This window comes from Muntiacus reevesi, chromosome 7 (genome assembly GCF_963930625.1).
Source record: "Muntiacus reevesi chromosome 7, mMunRee1.1, whole genome shotgun sequence".
Classification (NCBI taxonomy): Eukaryota; Metazoa; Chordata; class Mammalia; order Artiodactyla; family Cervidae; genus Muntiacus; species Muntiacus reevesi.
Window position 1 is genome coordinate 15951068 of NC_089255.1, and position 13677 is coordinate 15964744.

General features: G+C 36.3%; 1 protein-coding gene across 1 annotated transcript in view; it reads left to right on the forward strand.

The window, feature by feature from the left end:
- GLCE (glucuronic acid epimerase) overlaps positions 1 to 13677 on the forward strand; it is a 110923-nt gene that overhangs the window by 91029 nt on the left and 6217 nt on the right. Inside the window, exons 2-3 of the mRNA XM_065940197.1 lie at positions 8695 to 9290; positions 12665 to 12910. Of these exons, the coding sequence (XP_065796269.1) occupies positions 8708 to 9290; positions 12665 to 12910 (829 nt within the window). The 5' untranslated portion in view covers positions 8695 to 8707. The remainder of the gene's footprint in view (positions 1 to 8694; positions 9291 to 12664; positions 12911 to 13677) is intronic.

Genomic DNA, 13677 nt, shown 5'->3' on the forward strand with positions numbered 1-13677 from the left:
GTGTAATCCTGCAAAACAGGAATGACAGAAGGGGAAAGATTCATCAACTTGCTTACTTACAGTAATTTTAAACAACCATAAGGCAGAAAGATAGAGTCTTGGCCATGAAGCAGAAGCTGTATATGGAAGAAATTAGCAACCAAGCTGATTTTTAAATGTGAGTAATTATTGGGCTGACTGTGACACAGAAGTAGTAGAATGCAGTTTTGAGCTACTGCATAAAGCAATGCAGTAAGAATCACATTGGAAAAAATGGTTGAGAGAATGTGCTAACAGGAATCATGTGAGAACTATCTGTCAGGTTGTGAGACTATACTGTGAAATTCAATCAAGTATTTGCCAGTCAACTTAGTGTTTTTCTAATGTCTATGATAAAAAGAAAAATTAATGTTCCATCCCTTTGCCAGTGTATAATCTTTTGCAATTAAAAAATAAACATGGTAAGGTTAGCCCCCATGTTTTAGATTTCTCTTAAGAGATAGCAGAATAGGTGGACAGGAGACAAGGAAAGAGGGACCTTTACAAAAAGGGAAGGAGAACATACACAAATAACAAAGCCCTCCTATATAGCACAGGACTTCCCTGGTCGCTTAGTGGTAAAGAATTTGCCTGCCAGTGCAGGAGATTTGGGTTCAATCCCTGGGTTGGGAAGATCCCCTAGAGAAGAAATGGCAACCCACTCTAGTATTCTTGCTCGGGAAATTCCATGGACAGAGGAGCCTGGTGGGCTGCAGCCCATGGGACTGCAAAAGAGTCAGACACAACTTAGCCACTAAACAGCAGCTGTACGGCACAGGTAACTGTATTCAGGATCCTTAATAAACCATGAAGAAAAGTAATACACACATACATGCAACTGAGTCACCATGCTGTGCGCCAGAAACGCAGCGCTGCAGATCCACGGTACTTCAACTTAAAAAGGGGGGGAGAGGGAGCAAGAGACAAGCAGTTTTGGGTCTTATTAATGGAATCACATTTAAGAGTGTTATCTCCATTTTCCAGAAGAAACTGATATGGAGTCAGTTGTTGGCTCAACCATTGCCCATTGCTTCATTTCTGTGAGTCTTGTTCAAAGTCACAATGTGTCTGAAGTCTAATAAAAGATAGAGTTGGAAATTGAAACCAGATTAAATAACTAGAACTCAATTTCTAAAGTCTTAGTCCAGTGTTTGCCATTATACTACATTTTCTATATACTCCACTATATATCATTTATCTTTTTACTACTACAGCATGCTAAATTAAATAAAAACAGAAAGTATGTCCTAAATGTCATATAGTAAGTACCCTCCAAATTATCATTGAAAACAGTCGAGTTTCTTCATCTCTAATTTCTAATAGAGGGTTCATATTTTAAATTATTTAAGACTAAGGAATTCATGAATTAGTCACTCAACAGAATGCCAGGGACTCAAGATAATGCCATATTAACCCAAATATTCTAAAACTAAACAGGTTATAAACATGAATGATTATAGCAGTTTATTCATAAAAATCCCAAACTGGAAATAAACTAAATGCTTATCAACTGGTGACTGGGTAAATAACTGTGGTTCATCTATACAATGAAATATACTCAGCAATAAACTGATGCCTGATATCACCAACAACGTGGATGAACCTTAAAAAGCATTTTGCTAAGAGCACGAAGCCAGACACAAAAGGCTACTTAATAGGATTTCTTTATATGACATACTGGAAAAAGAAAAATTATAGGGATAAAAGATCACTAGTGGCAGAAAGGGAATGACTATAAAGCAGCATGAGGGACTTTGGGGGGTGGTAAAGGAAGCGTTTTAAATTCTTATTATTATATATACATGAAGATTGCTGGGAAGAATATCAGTAACCTCAGATATGCAGCTGACACCACCCTTATGACAGAAAGTGAAGAGGAACTAAAAAGTCTCTGGATGAAATTAAAAGAGGAGAGTGAAAAAGCTGGATTAAAACTCAACATTCAAAAACCTAAGATCATGGCATCCAGTCCCTCACTTCATGGCAAATAGATGGGGAAACAGTTTCCCATGGAAACTGAGAGACTTTATTTTCTTGCGCTCCAAAGTCACTGCAGATGGTGATTGTAGCCTTGAAATTTAAAAAATGCTTGCTCCTTGGAAGAAAAGTTATGATAAACCTAGATAGCATAGTAAAAAGCAGAGATGTTACTTTGTCAACAAAGGTCTGTCTAGTCGAAGCTCTGGTTTTTCCGGTAGTCATGTATGATGTGAGAGTTGGACCGTAAAGAAAGCTGAGTGCCAAAGAATTGATGCTTTTGAACTGTGGTGTTGGAGAAGACTCTGAGAGTCCCTTGAACTTCAAGGAGATCAATCCAGTCAATCCTAAAGAAAATCCACCCTCAATATTCATTGAAAGAACTGATGCTGAAGCTGACACTCTAATACTTTGGCCACCTGATGCAAAGATCCGACTCATTGAAAAGACCCTGATGCTGGCAAAGATTGAGGGCAGGAAGAGAAGGGGATGACAGGATCGATGGTTGGATAGCATCAGCAGCTCAGTGGATATGAATCTGAACAACTCTGGGACATAGTGAAGGGCAGGGGAGCCTGACATGCTGCAGTCTATGGGGTTATGAAAGTCGAACATGACTTAGTGACTGAACAACAGCAACAAAAATATCAAGTAATGATAAATTCTATGAAGAAAAATCAAGAACCTAGAGAAGATGGGGTGAGAACTCCTACTTAGGATAAGGTGGTCAGAAAGAGTCTCTCTAATAAAGTAACTCTTAAGCAGTGACCTGAAGAAGTAAGGGAGCAAGCCAGGTGTATATCTGGGGAAACAAGTTTCCAAGCAGAGGAGATGGCAAATGGAAACACCTGATTCCAAGCATGCTTGACTGTCAGTGTACTCACTTCGCTGCATACTTAAAATGTTACAGTGTTTCATAGCACATTCTATATAACTTTTCTTTTTTATAGTTGGTGTGTTGTTGCATTATTGTGTTTATGCCTGTGTTTCCCACCAACCTGGCCTTTAGGGACAGGAGTTGTGCCGTATCTGCCACATGTTAGCTGCTGAATAGGTACTGATTGAACCAGTTTGATTATCTGTTGAGCAACTACTATTCCTTCTGTTTACTTGGTGCCAAAGGATTGAAAGTGTTGAAAGTGTTAGTCACTCAGTTGTGTCTGACTCTTTTGTGACCCCATGGACTGCAACCTGCCAGGCTCATCTGTCTATAGAATTCTCCAGGCAAGAATACTGGAGTGGGCTGCCATTTCCTTCTGCAGGGAATCTTCCTGATCCAGGGATCGAACCTGAATCTCCTGCATTGCAGGCAGATTCTTCACTGTCTGAGCCACCAGGGAAGTCCAAAGGATTACAAGAATATCAGTTGTTAGATATGTAAACAGATAAGAGAAAATAATGGGCAGGCATGCTTTGATCTACATTATTCAGAGGAAAGAAAAAGCCTATAATTTCTGTCACTGAACTCCTTTACAAATTTATTTAAAGGTTGTTCTTAACTGAAATATGACCTTCACAGTTTAAAAACTCATGGTGATATCCAGTTTTCATGTGTACTAAATTACTCTAATGGTTAAATATTCAATTAGGAAAATGAATTTGAAAAGTAAAGTATCAGGAAAATTTCTTTGAGTTGCAAATCATTTTGGAAGAGAACTGTTTGCTCTCCCAAAGGGAAACTAAGTTATATTTTTGCTTTATTTAATTTTTAAGGGTTTCAGCAAATAAGTTACTACATTTTCTTTTTGATGTTTACTGAATGTTATTTCCTATTTTAGATCTCTAAAGTTACTAAACTAAATTTTATTGTATTATGTCTCTAATGAAATAAATATTTAAGATCAGCAGTACATAAGCTTTCATGGTTTTTGAATTTATTTATTTTTTTACTTTTTTCCCCTTTAACTTGAAAGGTTAATCTAATTCATGGATGTAGCGAAGGCTTTAAAATGAGTAGGAAACTTATCACTATTCAGCAGAAAACCCTGGTTTTAGCTTTTAAAGTTACTATCACTTATACTTAGCAAAATGTCAATGCAGTCTACTTTTCGAAATGTAGAAGTTTTCTATAATCTGAGAAACATAATAAAATTATTGCACTTACCTTTAGATAAGCCTATTTGGTAGTTAGTACTGCATGTCAATACTCAGAGTTTTCTTTCTTTCCATCCTCCCCTCCAAAAAAATGTCACCATCTGTTTTTGAAAACTAAATATTTTAACTCAAAATTTACATTTAATATTTTAACAAAAGTGACTTTGACCTTCTTAATTTTCTATTGTATGGTTTTAAAAAACAGTAAATATATTCTTGGAAAATTAGAAAATCATACTATATGTGCATTTTGTACCCTCATTTTTTCAGTGTTAACCTCCATATGTCCTTCTATCTTTTCTTCTTACCAAGTCCGTAGTCAAATTTCCCAGCTTCAGACCAAGTTTCACATCTGGTTGTTATAGTCCTTAAGTCTCTTTTTAAAAAAATCTAACCCAATTTCCACTTTCTTTTCATGCCATTAATTTATTGAGGGGATGGAGCCAACTCTCCTGCAAGATGTTTCATTTTCTAGATGTATTGGTTGCATCTGCATTTAACTTCTTCCTCTGTCCCTTGTATTTTCTGTTAACGCAAAGTTAAATCATAGGGCCTAAGAGATCCAAGTTAAACATTTTTGTCTGGGATATGCAATAGGCTATGTATTTTTTATTTTAACTTATCAAGAGGCACAATATCTGGATGGGTCATCATTAATGAGATTGAATTTAACTACTGACTTAGGGTGATGACTGATCCCTTCATTGTAGAGTTTCAGCTTTTTCTCCTTGTGACTGGGAAATAATGTACTTGGTGTTACTTTGCACACAGTATGAATCATGAAGTCCCTATCAAACATATGCCTGGGTATAATACTTGCCTAAATTAATAATTTCATGAGGAATCACATATATTAATTTTCTGGTTTTAATTTTTTTCTTCCACATTATTAGCCACACGTTTTCTGTAAAATAGAATTTTTTATCATCTGGGACTATTGGTTTGTTCTCCTGCAAAGACTATATAAATAAATTCTTTCACTTAGTTACATATTTTTATCAAAAAATGACATAAGTATCTTTTCTGGCTTTCTCCTTTTCTGAATGTTATTATAGACTCATGGATTTTTATTGATTCACCATTTCAGTCAATGTCAGTGATAATTCTCACAACTTTGACTTAAGGGGGAAGGGGACCTTTCAGAATGATTTCTCTGAGAAACCTTGATTGTTTTTATTTCTTTTCCTGATTGCTTAAAAATCTGGATGTAAAGGTTATTGAAAGTTTTTAATTTTGGTTTTTCTTTATTTTTCCATCATGTGCCTCATCATAATAGTAGTCTGCTAGTTCCATAAGCAGGTCTTTTGGGTCACTGAGGAAGAGTGCATCTCAAAGAAGGACAAAAGCTTTATATTTCTGTTTAAACTGGCCTAAATGTTAGGTATATCTGACAGATAATTCAAAAGTTGCCACATAAATGTTTTTAATGGAGGGCTTTTTTTTTTTTTTTATGAAACATCACTTATTATTATCAGTTTGCCCATTCTGCTATATAAGAAAATCCTCAACTTATAAATACATGACTTATGAAGATTTGCTTGTTCCACACTTTTTTTTTTTTTTTTGCATTCAACATGTTTTCTCATAGTAAATGCAGATGATAAAATATATTATTGGATTCTGGCTCTTAGAATCTGTGTATGATTTCCAAGTTGGATCAAGCCTATATCTTTGCCTCTCTTCCCTCCTGTTGCCCCACTGAAATAAAATATATAGAATTAAGAAATGAAATCAATAACAAGAAATGGTAAGATTACCACAGAATGATAATTGAACATATTTCTGGATTTCTTTTTGAGTACTAGAAGGCACAGCTCTACCCTCCTTCTCCCGACCTCTCATCCCTGCACTTGAACTGCAGATAGCTGGCATGTATACATGCTAAGTTGCTTCAGTCATGTCCTACTCTTTGTGACCCTATGGACCGTAGCCCACCAGACTTCTCTGTCCATGAGATTCTCCAGGCAAGAATGCTGGAATGTATTGCCATGCCCTACTCTGGGAGATCTTCCCAATCCAGGGATCGAACCCACATCTTGCCAGGCTTTCTTTAGAGAAATTGGGAAAAGCTAAGGCTTCTAGAGTACAAGTTATGTCCCCAGAATAAAAGAAAAAGTCATCTTCATTCTGGCATTTAGAGGGCCTGCTGGGTCCCCACCCACATACCCTAAAGGAACAGTACCACTCAGCCTGTACCTAGCCCACACAGAGCTCCTCTCTGGAGAGAAGTCTAGCTAGAAATCAGACCATCTTCACAATAACAGAGGAAATCTGTGTTGGCTAATGAGTCATTCAAGCCTAAAGATGAGTGAGTAAGTAACCAAAGATCACAAGCATGTCAGGAAAGCTAATACTGTGAAAGAGACTAAAATAACCAGGAAAAGTACCACTAAGGAAAATAGAGATATCAGAGAGAAACTTGCAAGAACAGAACCCTAACATACTCAGAGCTCCAAAAGGATACTACATCTGTTGAATAAGAATAAGAGAACACAAGGTTTCAGATTGAAAGAGTACAACATGTGCTGAGATAGTGAATTAAATATCATACTGTAACACATTCTTGTAAAACTGCAGAATTCCTAGGGTAAATACAAGATCCAGAGGGAAGTTATGCACAAAATGACAAGTATCAGACTGAAATCAGACCTCTCATCAGTAGCTGGTAATGCTTTAAGAAAGTAAAATACTGCCTTCAGCATTTAGAAAGAAAATGATATGCAGCCCAAGGATTCTATATCCTGCCAAACTATTAATCAAAGGTGAGAGCAGAATAAAGTTGCTTTCAGCCATGCAAGGGCTCAGGGTTTACCTCCTCTTGGAATTAAAAGAAATGAGTGAATTACACATTTATCATCAGCTTTCCTGAACAACAGAAAATCATTATGTAGTTTTTCATTAAACCTTTTCTTTTAACAGTTTGATTTTTTTAAAAAATCTCATTGCTGCCAGAAGGGTTTATTGAGAGGAAAAGGGGAAAGAAGGATTACAACCATAAAATGAGTAGTTGTGGATTTACACCATGAAATAAATTAGAGCTACTGTAGCAAACAGCAATAAGCCTACTCTCTTTACTTTCATTGTGCTGAGATATTCCATATGTTGCTCATATAACTAAACTATAGTTTTATATTTCCCAATGACCCCAGCTACAAACAAGCCAGGACTACCTATATTCAGTCACAGCTGGTTGGTATACCACAAGACGATAGGGGCATCATCTTCTGCCATCATGACTGGAATGACATGATCTGGCTTATATTTAAATGCATCGTTCTGAGTGCGATGTTGGGAGGAGACTTTGGGGTAGAATAGTAGATCAAGGGTAAAGAGCAGGGAGAGCAGCTTAGACATCATTACAGTGTGCTCAGTCACTCAGCTGTCCCAACTCTTTGTGAACCCATAGACTGTAGCTTGCCAGGCTCTGCTGTCCATGGAGTTTTGCAGGCAAGAATACTGGGCTGGGTTGCCATTTCTTACTCCAGGGGATCTTCCTGACCCAGGGATCGAACCCATGTCTCCTGCATTGGCAGGCAGATTCTTTACCCCTGCTGGGAAGCCCCCATCATTGCAGCTTTCTAAGGGAAAGATGGCAGTGACTCTGCTATGGTGTTAACAGTGGAGTTGGTGAAAAATGATTAGAGTCTGGATATGATTTAAAGGTAGGGCCAACAGGATTTCCTGACTGGTTGGATTGGGGTGAACAAGAAAGGACTCAGCATTTCGGGTCTGACCAGTAAAACAACAGGTTGAGGGGAAAGCTTAGGGAATAAATTTTGAATGTTATGTTTCAGAAATCCATTTGACCTCCAAATAAAGATGTCAGTTACTTGGATTGGCACATACACATGTATGCTTGCAGTTCTGAAGAAAGATCTGGCCTGGAGATAGAATTTGGGGAAAAGTCAACATATAAATTATATTTAACGCCATATGATTCATGGGTGAGATCACCTGGGAATGAATAGAGATAAAGAAGAGGTCTGAGGACTTGGACCCTAAGACATTTCAACATTAAGATTCAGGGAGATGAGAAGGAATGATTGAAGATGACTAGGAAGAACATCTAGTGGGGTATAAGGAGAACCAAGAAAGAGTGGTACCCTGGAAGTCAGGAAAGAAAGTGTTTCAGAAAGGAAAGAGCCATTTACTATTTCATGCTCCTGAGAGGTAACACAGAATGAGCATTGTTGGATTTGGCACCATGTTATATTTTTTCAAACAGCTACTCAGTTGTTAGGACAAAAGCATGTATTAAGTTGTTGGAGCCCACCTACTTCATAAATGGAAGGAATAGGTATTTCTTTTGACTTAGGGTCTTTGTGAAAAAATTATTAAGAATCCAAGGGAGGCACGAACAGGGAAAGTTTGGGGATCTTTGCTTTAGAGGATCGTGCCAACTGAGCATTTTAAGAGGGGAAAGCACCTCTTGCCTTTTCTTTGTCTCTGCTGAAAAGTTTGAGTTAGTAATTTTAACTGTGATCAGATTACATACAGTTAATAAAACTGCCCTAGTGTGGTGGTTCAGTATTAAAAAAAGTAAACCTTATCCTGTGAATTGTCAGTAGTACATCTTTGTGTGAATTTTTCTTCTTGCCTCCATAGGTATGGTCTGAATATGCGTTGCTTGGCAGCTCGGGTCAACTATAAGACTTTGATTATCATCTGCGCGCTCTTCACTTTGGTCACAGTACTTTTGTGGAATAAGTGTTCCAGTGACAAAGCGATCCAGGTTCCGCGGCACTTGAGTAGTGGCTTCAGAGTGGATGCCTTAGAAAAAAGAGCGGCAGCGTCTGAGAGCAACAACAATGTGAACCACATGGCCAAGCAATCTGAGGAGGCCTTCCCTCAGGAACAGCAGAAAGCACCCCCTGTTGTCGGGGGCTTCAATAACAATGGGGGAAGCAAGGTGTTAGGGCTCAAATATGAAGAAATTGACTGCCTCATAAATGATGAACACACCATTAAAGGGAGACGAGAGGGGAATGAAGTCTTTCTTCCATTCACCTGGGTAGAGAAATATTTTGACGTTTACGGAAAGGTGGTTCAGTATGATGGCTATGATCGGTTTGAATTCTCTCATAGCTATTCCAAAGTCTATGCACAGAGAGCCCCTTATCACCCTGATGGTGTGTTTATGTCCTTTGAAGGCTACAATGTGGAAGTCCGAGACAGAGTCAAGTGCATAAGTGGGGTTGAAGGTTGGTATCCATCTACTCCACTGCATTTTTCTATCCAGATTGTGTTGAGGAATAAGTGACTAACTGTTAATTACATAGCAAGTACTTACACAGCTTATTATCAAGAGACCTATCACCGCTCTGACTTAGCAGGGGGGAACAGGTTAAACCTGAACCTTGGACAGCTTTGTAGATGGTGATTCAAGGGCTCCAATAAGATCATACCTGATTAAATAGGATTATGCCATTAACCTGCCCCGGGAACTAAAGTTATCAGTAAAGTCAAGGCACAGCATCTTCAGAAATTTTGCATTAAAATATACAATTATTATCCTATGAGAGGAGATGGGAAAGGGAGACAGACCATCCATCGAACCCATCAATGTACCAGTGCCGTCTTATCAGATTATTTAGGTATCATCTCTGGTTGAAGGGTTAAAGTTCTCAGAACAAGAAAATACATAGTACCATTTTCTCTGAACCTATATTGGAACTCCTATAATCTGCTGTATATATTGTCTTTCCTTGTCTTTAAAATTTGGAGCACTGAGGGTTCCTTATGGATGTTTTGGAATTTATATTTCAAACCTAGAATTGATCAGAAAGTCCAACTGAATTTGACCTTAAAGTATATAATTTAATCAAAGGAAAGAACAATGTGTTTTAAGATTTCTTGGTTTGAGTTTTATTTCATTTTTCTCATTTTGTTATAAAAAGTAATTTTCACATCTTAATATTTTAATTTTTGTACTATCTTTACAGAATCTTTAGTAGAAGGAAGGGGCCACATTCATATAGATTCTTACCATTCAAGATAATGATTGCCATTTTTGTATATATTCAGAAGGTCTTTATACCTAGGTATATGTTTTAACATAGTTGTAATGATATTTATTGTGCAGTGTTCAAGAGGGTAACAGTTTGTTAGGGACTTGAAAGTTCTCCATTGCCAAACCTTTTTCCCCCAGTAACTTTTAAAAATGTGTAAGCTTAGTAGGTGCCTAGGTGCTAAAAGTGAAAAGCACCTATAACCACTGTTAATATTTTGATTTTTTTCCAATCTTTTTGTTGTTGTTGTATATATACACGTTTTTAAACAGTTTAGAATCATGCTCTGTAGTCGATTTTGTATTTTTTCCCCTCAACAGGATTATTTCCTCTTATTATTAAATATTTATTGAGCATTTTAAGCACTAATACTCATAATAGGACATTCCATAAAAATGTATGGAATAATATATGGAACCTTGCTCTTTAGTTGGACAGTTAGGTCATATATCTTTTGTCATTATACATAATGGTGTGGATATTCATAGTTAATCATTTACTGTTTTAAATGTATTCTCAGAGTTGTTTCCCTAGGAAATAAATTACCATGCCAAATAGTATCAGTCAGTTTTACCAAACTATTTTCCAAGAAGGTTGACCCTATTCATGCTTCTGGTAGCAGAGTATAAGGGTACTCATCATCTCACTCCTGCCATCATGAAACATTATTTTTTAATCTGTCATTTACAAAGGGATCTCATAATTTGCTTTCTGTAGCAATTAGTGAGGTCAGGTATCTTTTTCATATCCTTTTAACTGTTATAGAATGGCCCTGATTTTCTTTTCCCTCTCTTTTCATTGTGATTAGTGTTGTTTTTTGGGAAAATATATTGTGAGACCTTTTATATATATATTGCAAGGGTAGTAGCACCTTGTTACATTTGTTAAAGATATTTTCTTTAATTTGACTGTCTTTTCGTTTTACTTATGATTTGTTAGTTTTAGAAATTTTTAGTCCTATTTAGTAAACTTAGGAATTTTTTAAAAAATTACTACTTTTATGCTTAGAAAATAATTTGCCATGCCACGATCAGCTATTCATCTTTATTTTCTCTAATAGTTTTATGGCTTTGTATTTTTACATTTAAGTTTTTAGTCCCTCTAAGCTGATTTATATTTTGACAAATGGTACAAAGCCAAGGTCTAACTTTAGGTGTTTTTTCCCCTAGCATTTATTGAATCTTCTTTCCCCTGCTGATCAATGATACAATCTTTATCATTATACTAAAATATTTTAAAACTAGAGTATGTTTCTGGCCTACTATTCTGTTCCATTGATCAGTCTATCACTTCTTAGGCCAATTGCACATTATCATAATTATTACCCATATAACAAGATAGTGTAAACCTTCCTTGTACTCAGTGAAAATCTTTTGAAAAAAGAAATCTACCCTTGGAGAAAGAATATTGAAGTTAAAAAGCTTATCTGCAGCCTAGGTTTCTTACCCTGTATGGTCCCCAATTCCTTAAACTATTTTGAAACTACACCATAATGCATATGGTTTTATAAGTTCCTGGTTTCTGCTGTGCCCATCTGTTGCTTGTTAACTTATTTTAGGACTCCAGATAGGAGTTTATCTCTCAACACATACACCATGATGCGATAATAAAATATTCTGTACAGTGTGGTATTACTGTATTTCCCATGTAAGCAATTACTAAAGTAAACGCTCATACCAAACATTTGAAACTTTTACTTAGAACTTTACAAGAGGTAATCCATTAGTGTGTTTATCAACAATCTATGGTTAAGGGGCTTCCTTTGTGGTCCAGTGGCTAAGACTCTGCGCTCCCGATGCAGGGGGCCGGGGTTCAGTCCCTGGTGGGGGAGCTGGATTCCACATGCTACAACTAAGACCCGGGACAGCCAAATAAATAAAAATAAATGTACTTTAAAAAAAAAATCCATGGTTAAATATACAACCATAATTCATTTTTTTTAAAAAAAAGTATTCCTTATTCTCAGGAATTACATTTTGACATGAGGGATATGAGAAAGAATTGCAAATTGTTTATACTTTAAAGTTGCCTAGTCATAGCTGGCTTCTTAAGAAAATACTTTAACCATCTGATGATATAGTTGCTAGACCAAATCTTGACATTGGAGGGAAAGATGAATATATAATTAACTTGACTGTTAAGTACAGATGTTAAGAAAATTTCAGGTTTAATACTCTAGAATAAAACAGGTAATTGTTAACTATCAATATATGTGTTTAAATTGTATAGAACTTGAATGATGAAATAGAATTATGAAAAATGACATCTATAGCTATGAGCAAGAGTAGCACTCATTAAAAATCAGTCCTTAAAAGATAATTTACAACACTGCATTGTTATCTGTCAACAAATAATGAATGAGAACAAATAACTATTTAATTTTTGTTTTCATTTCTGGTTAACTTGGTATTATTTTTAGTAATTATGAAAACAGTGTAATAAGGAAGCTTTAAAGTTGCTGGATAACCCTGTGAAGTAAAACAGTGAAAAGTGGTATTCAGAATAGGATTATGAGTGTCTGGAGATAGTTATTTATTAGTTATTTATTTTGTTTCTCTATTTTATAGGTGTACCTTTATCTACACAGTGGGGACCTCAAGGCTATTTCTACCCAATCCAGATTGCACAGTATGGGTTAAGTCACTACAGCAAGAATCTAACTGAGAAACCCCCTCACATAGAGGTATATGAAACAGCAGAAGACAGGGACAAAAACAGCAAGCCCAATGACTGGACTGTGCCCAAGGGCTGCTTTATGGCTAGTGTGGCTGATAAGTCAAGATTCACCAATGTTAAACAGTTCATTGCTCCAGGTAAGTCCTGCTCTATGTGTGTTTGCTAATTTTATGTTGATTTATGGCACCTGATACTCTCTTAAAATGGTTTTTATGGTTGTAAAAATCACATTAGCAGATGCCTTGATATTACATATATAAAGACACAAATAGTGTCACCCAAATGAAATCTAAAAAAGGATCAGCTAAAAAGTTCAGGGTTACACAAGGAATATTTACTGTGTGAAGAGCCAAGCCCCATGAACCAGGTTACTGCACGAGGGCTTTCTCCTTCCAGAGATCTATATCCCACAGGAGTGAAGTTCCTCAGTTTAATAGTTCAGCGTAGTATTCATCCTTTAATTTTCAAACTATTTTGCATTAAAGTGGAAATTTTTCTTTCTAGAGAGAGCCATCCTTTCCTTTGCCGATTTTTTACCAGTAGCTTTTTATTTTTTCAAGCTAATATAGCATTACCAACCAGGCCTGCTTCCTATGTGGAATTTTGTTAATGTGCTAGATTGTTTCAAACTTCATATAAAGCCATTTCGTTAATAAAATCTTTTATAAAATCAAATTAACTTTATGCAACATTTCCCCTTTTACTAAGACAGTCTCATTAATTGGGATGTAATGTATTTCTCTCCACTAATCAATATCCATGAGAATTAATGAGTTCATTAGTTAAAAAGACAATGGAATAATTTTAGTTAGCACCTCAGGCTTAGTTTTCTGTGGAGAAATATTGTCAAGAACAGAACTCATCCTTCCTCCCACCAGCCTTACTAGTTGGTAAATAAAAAGAG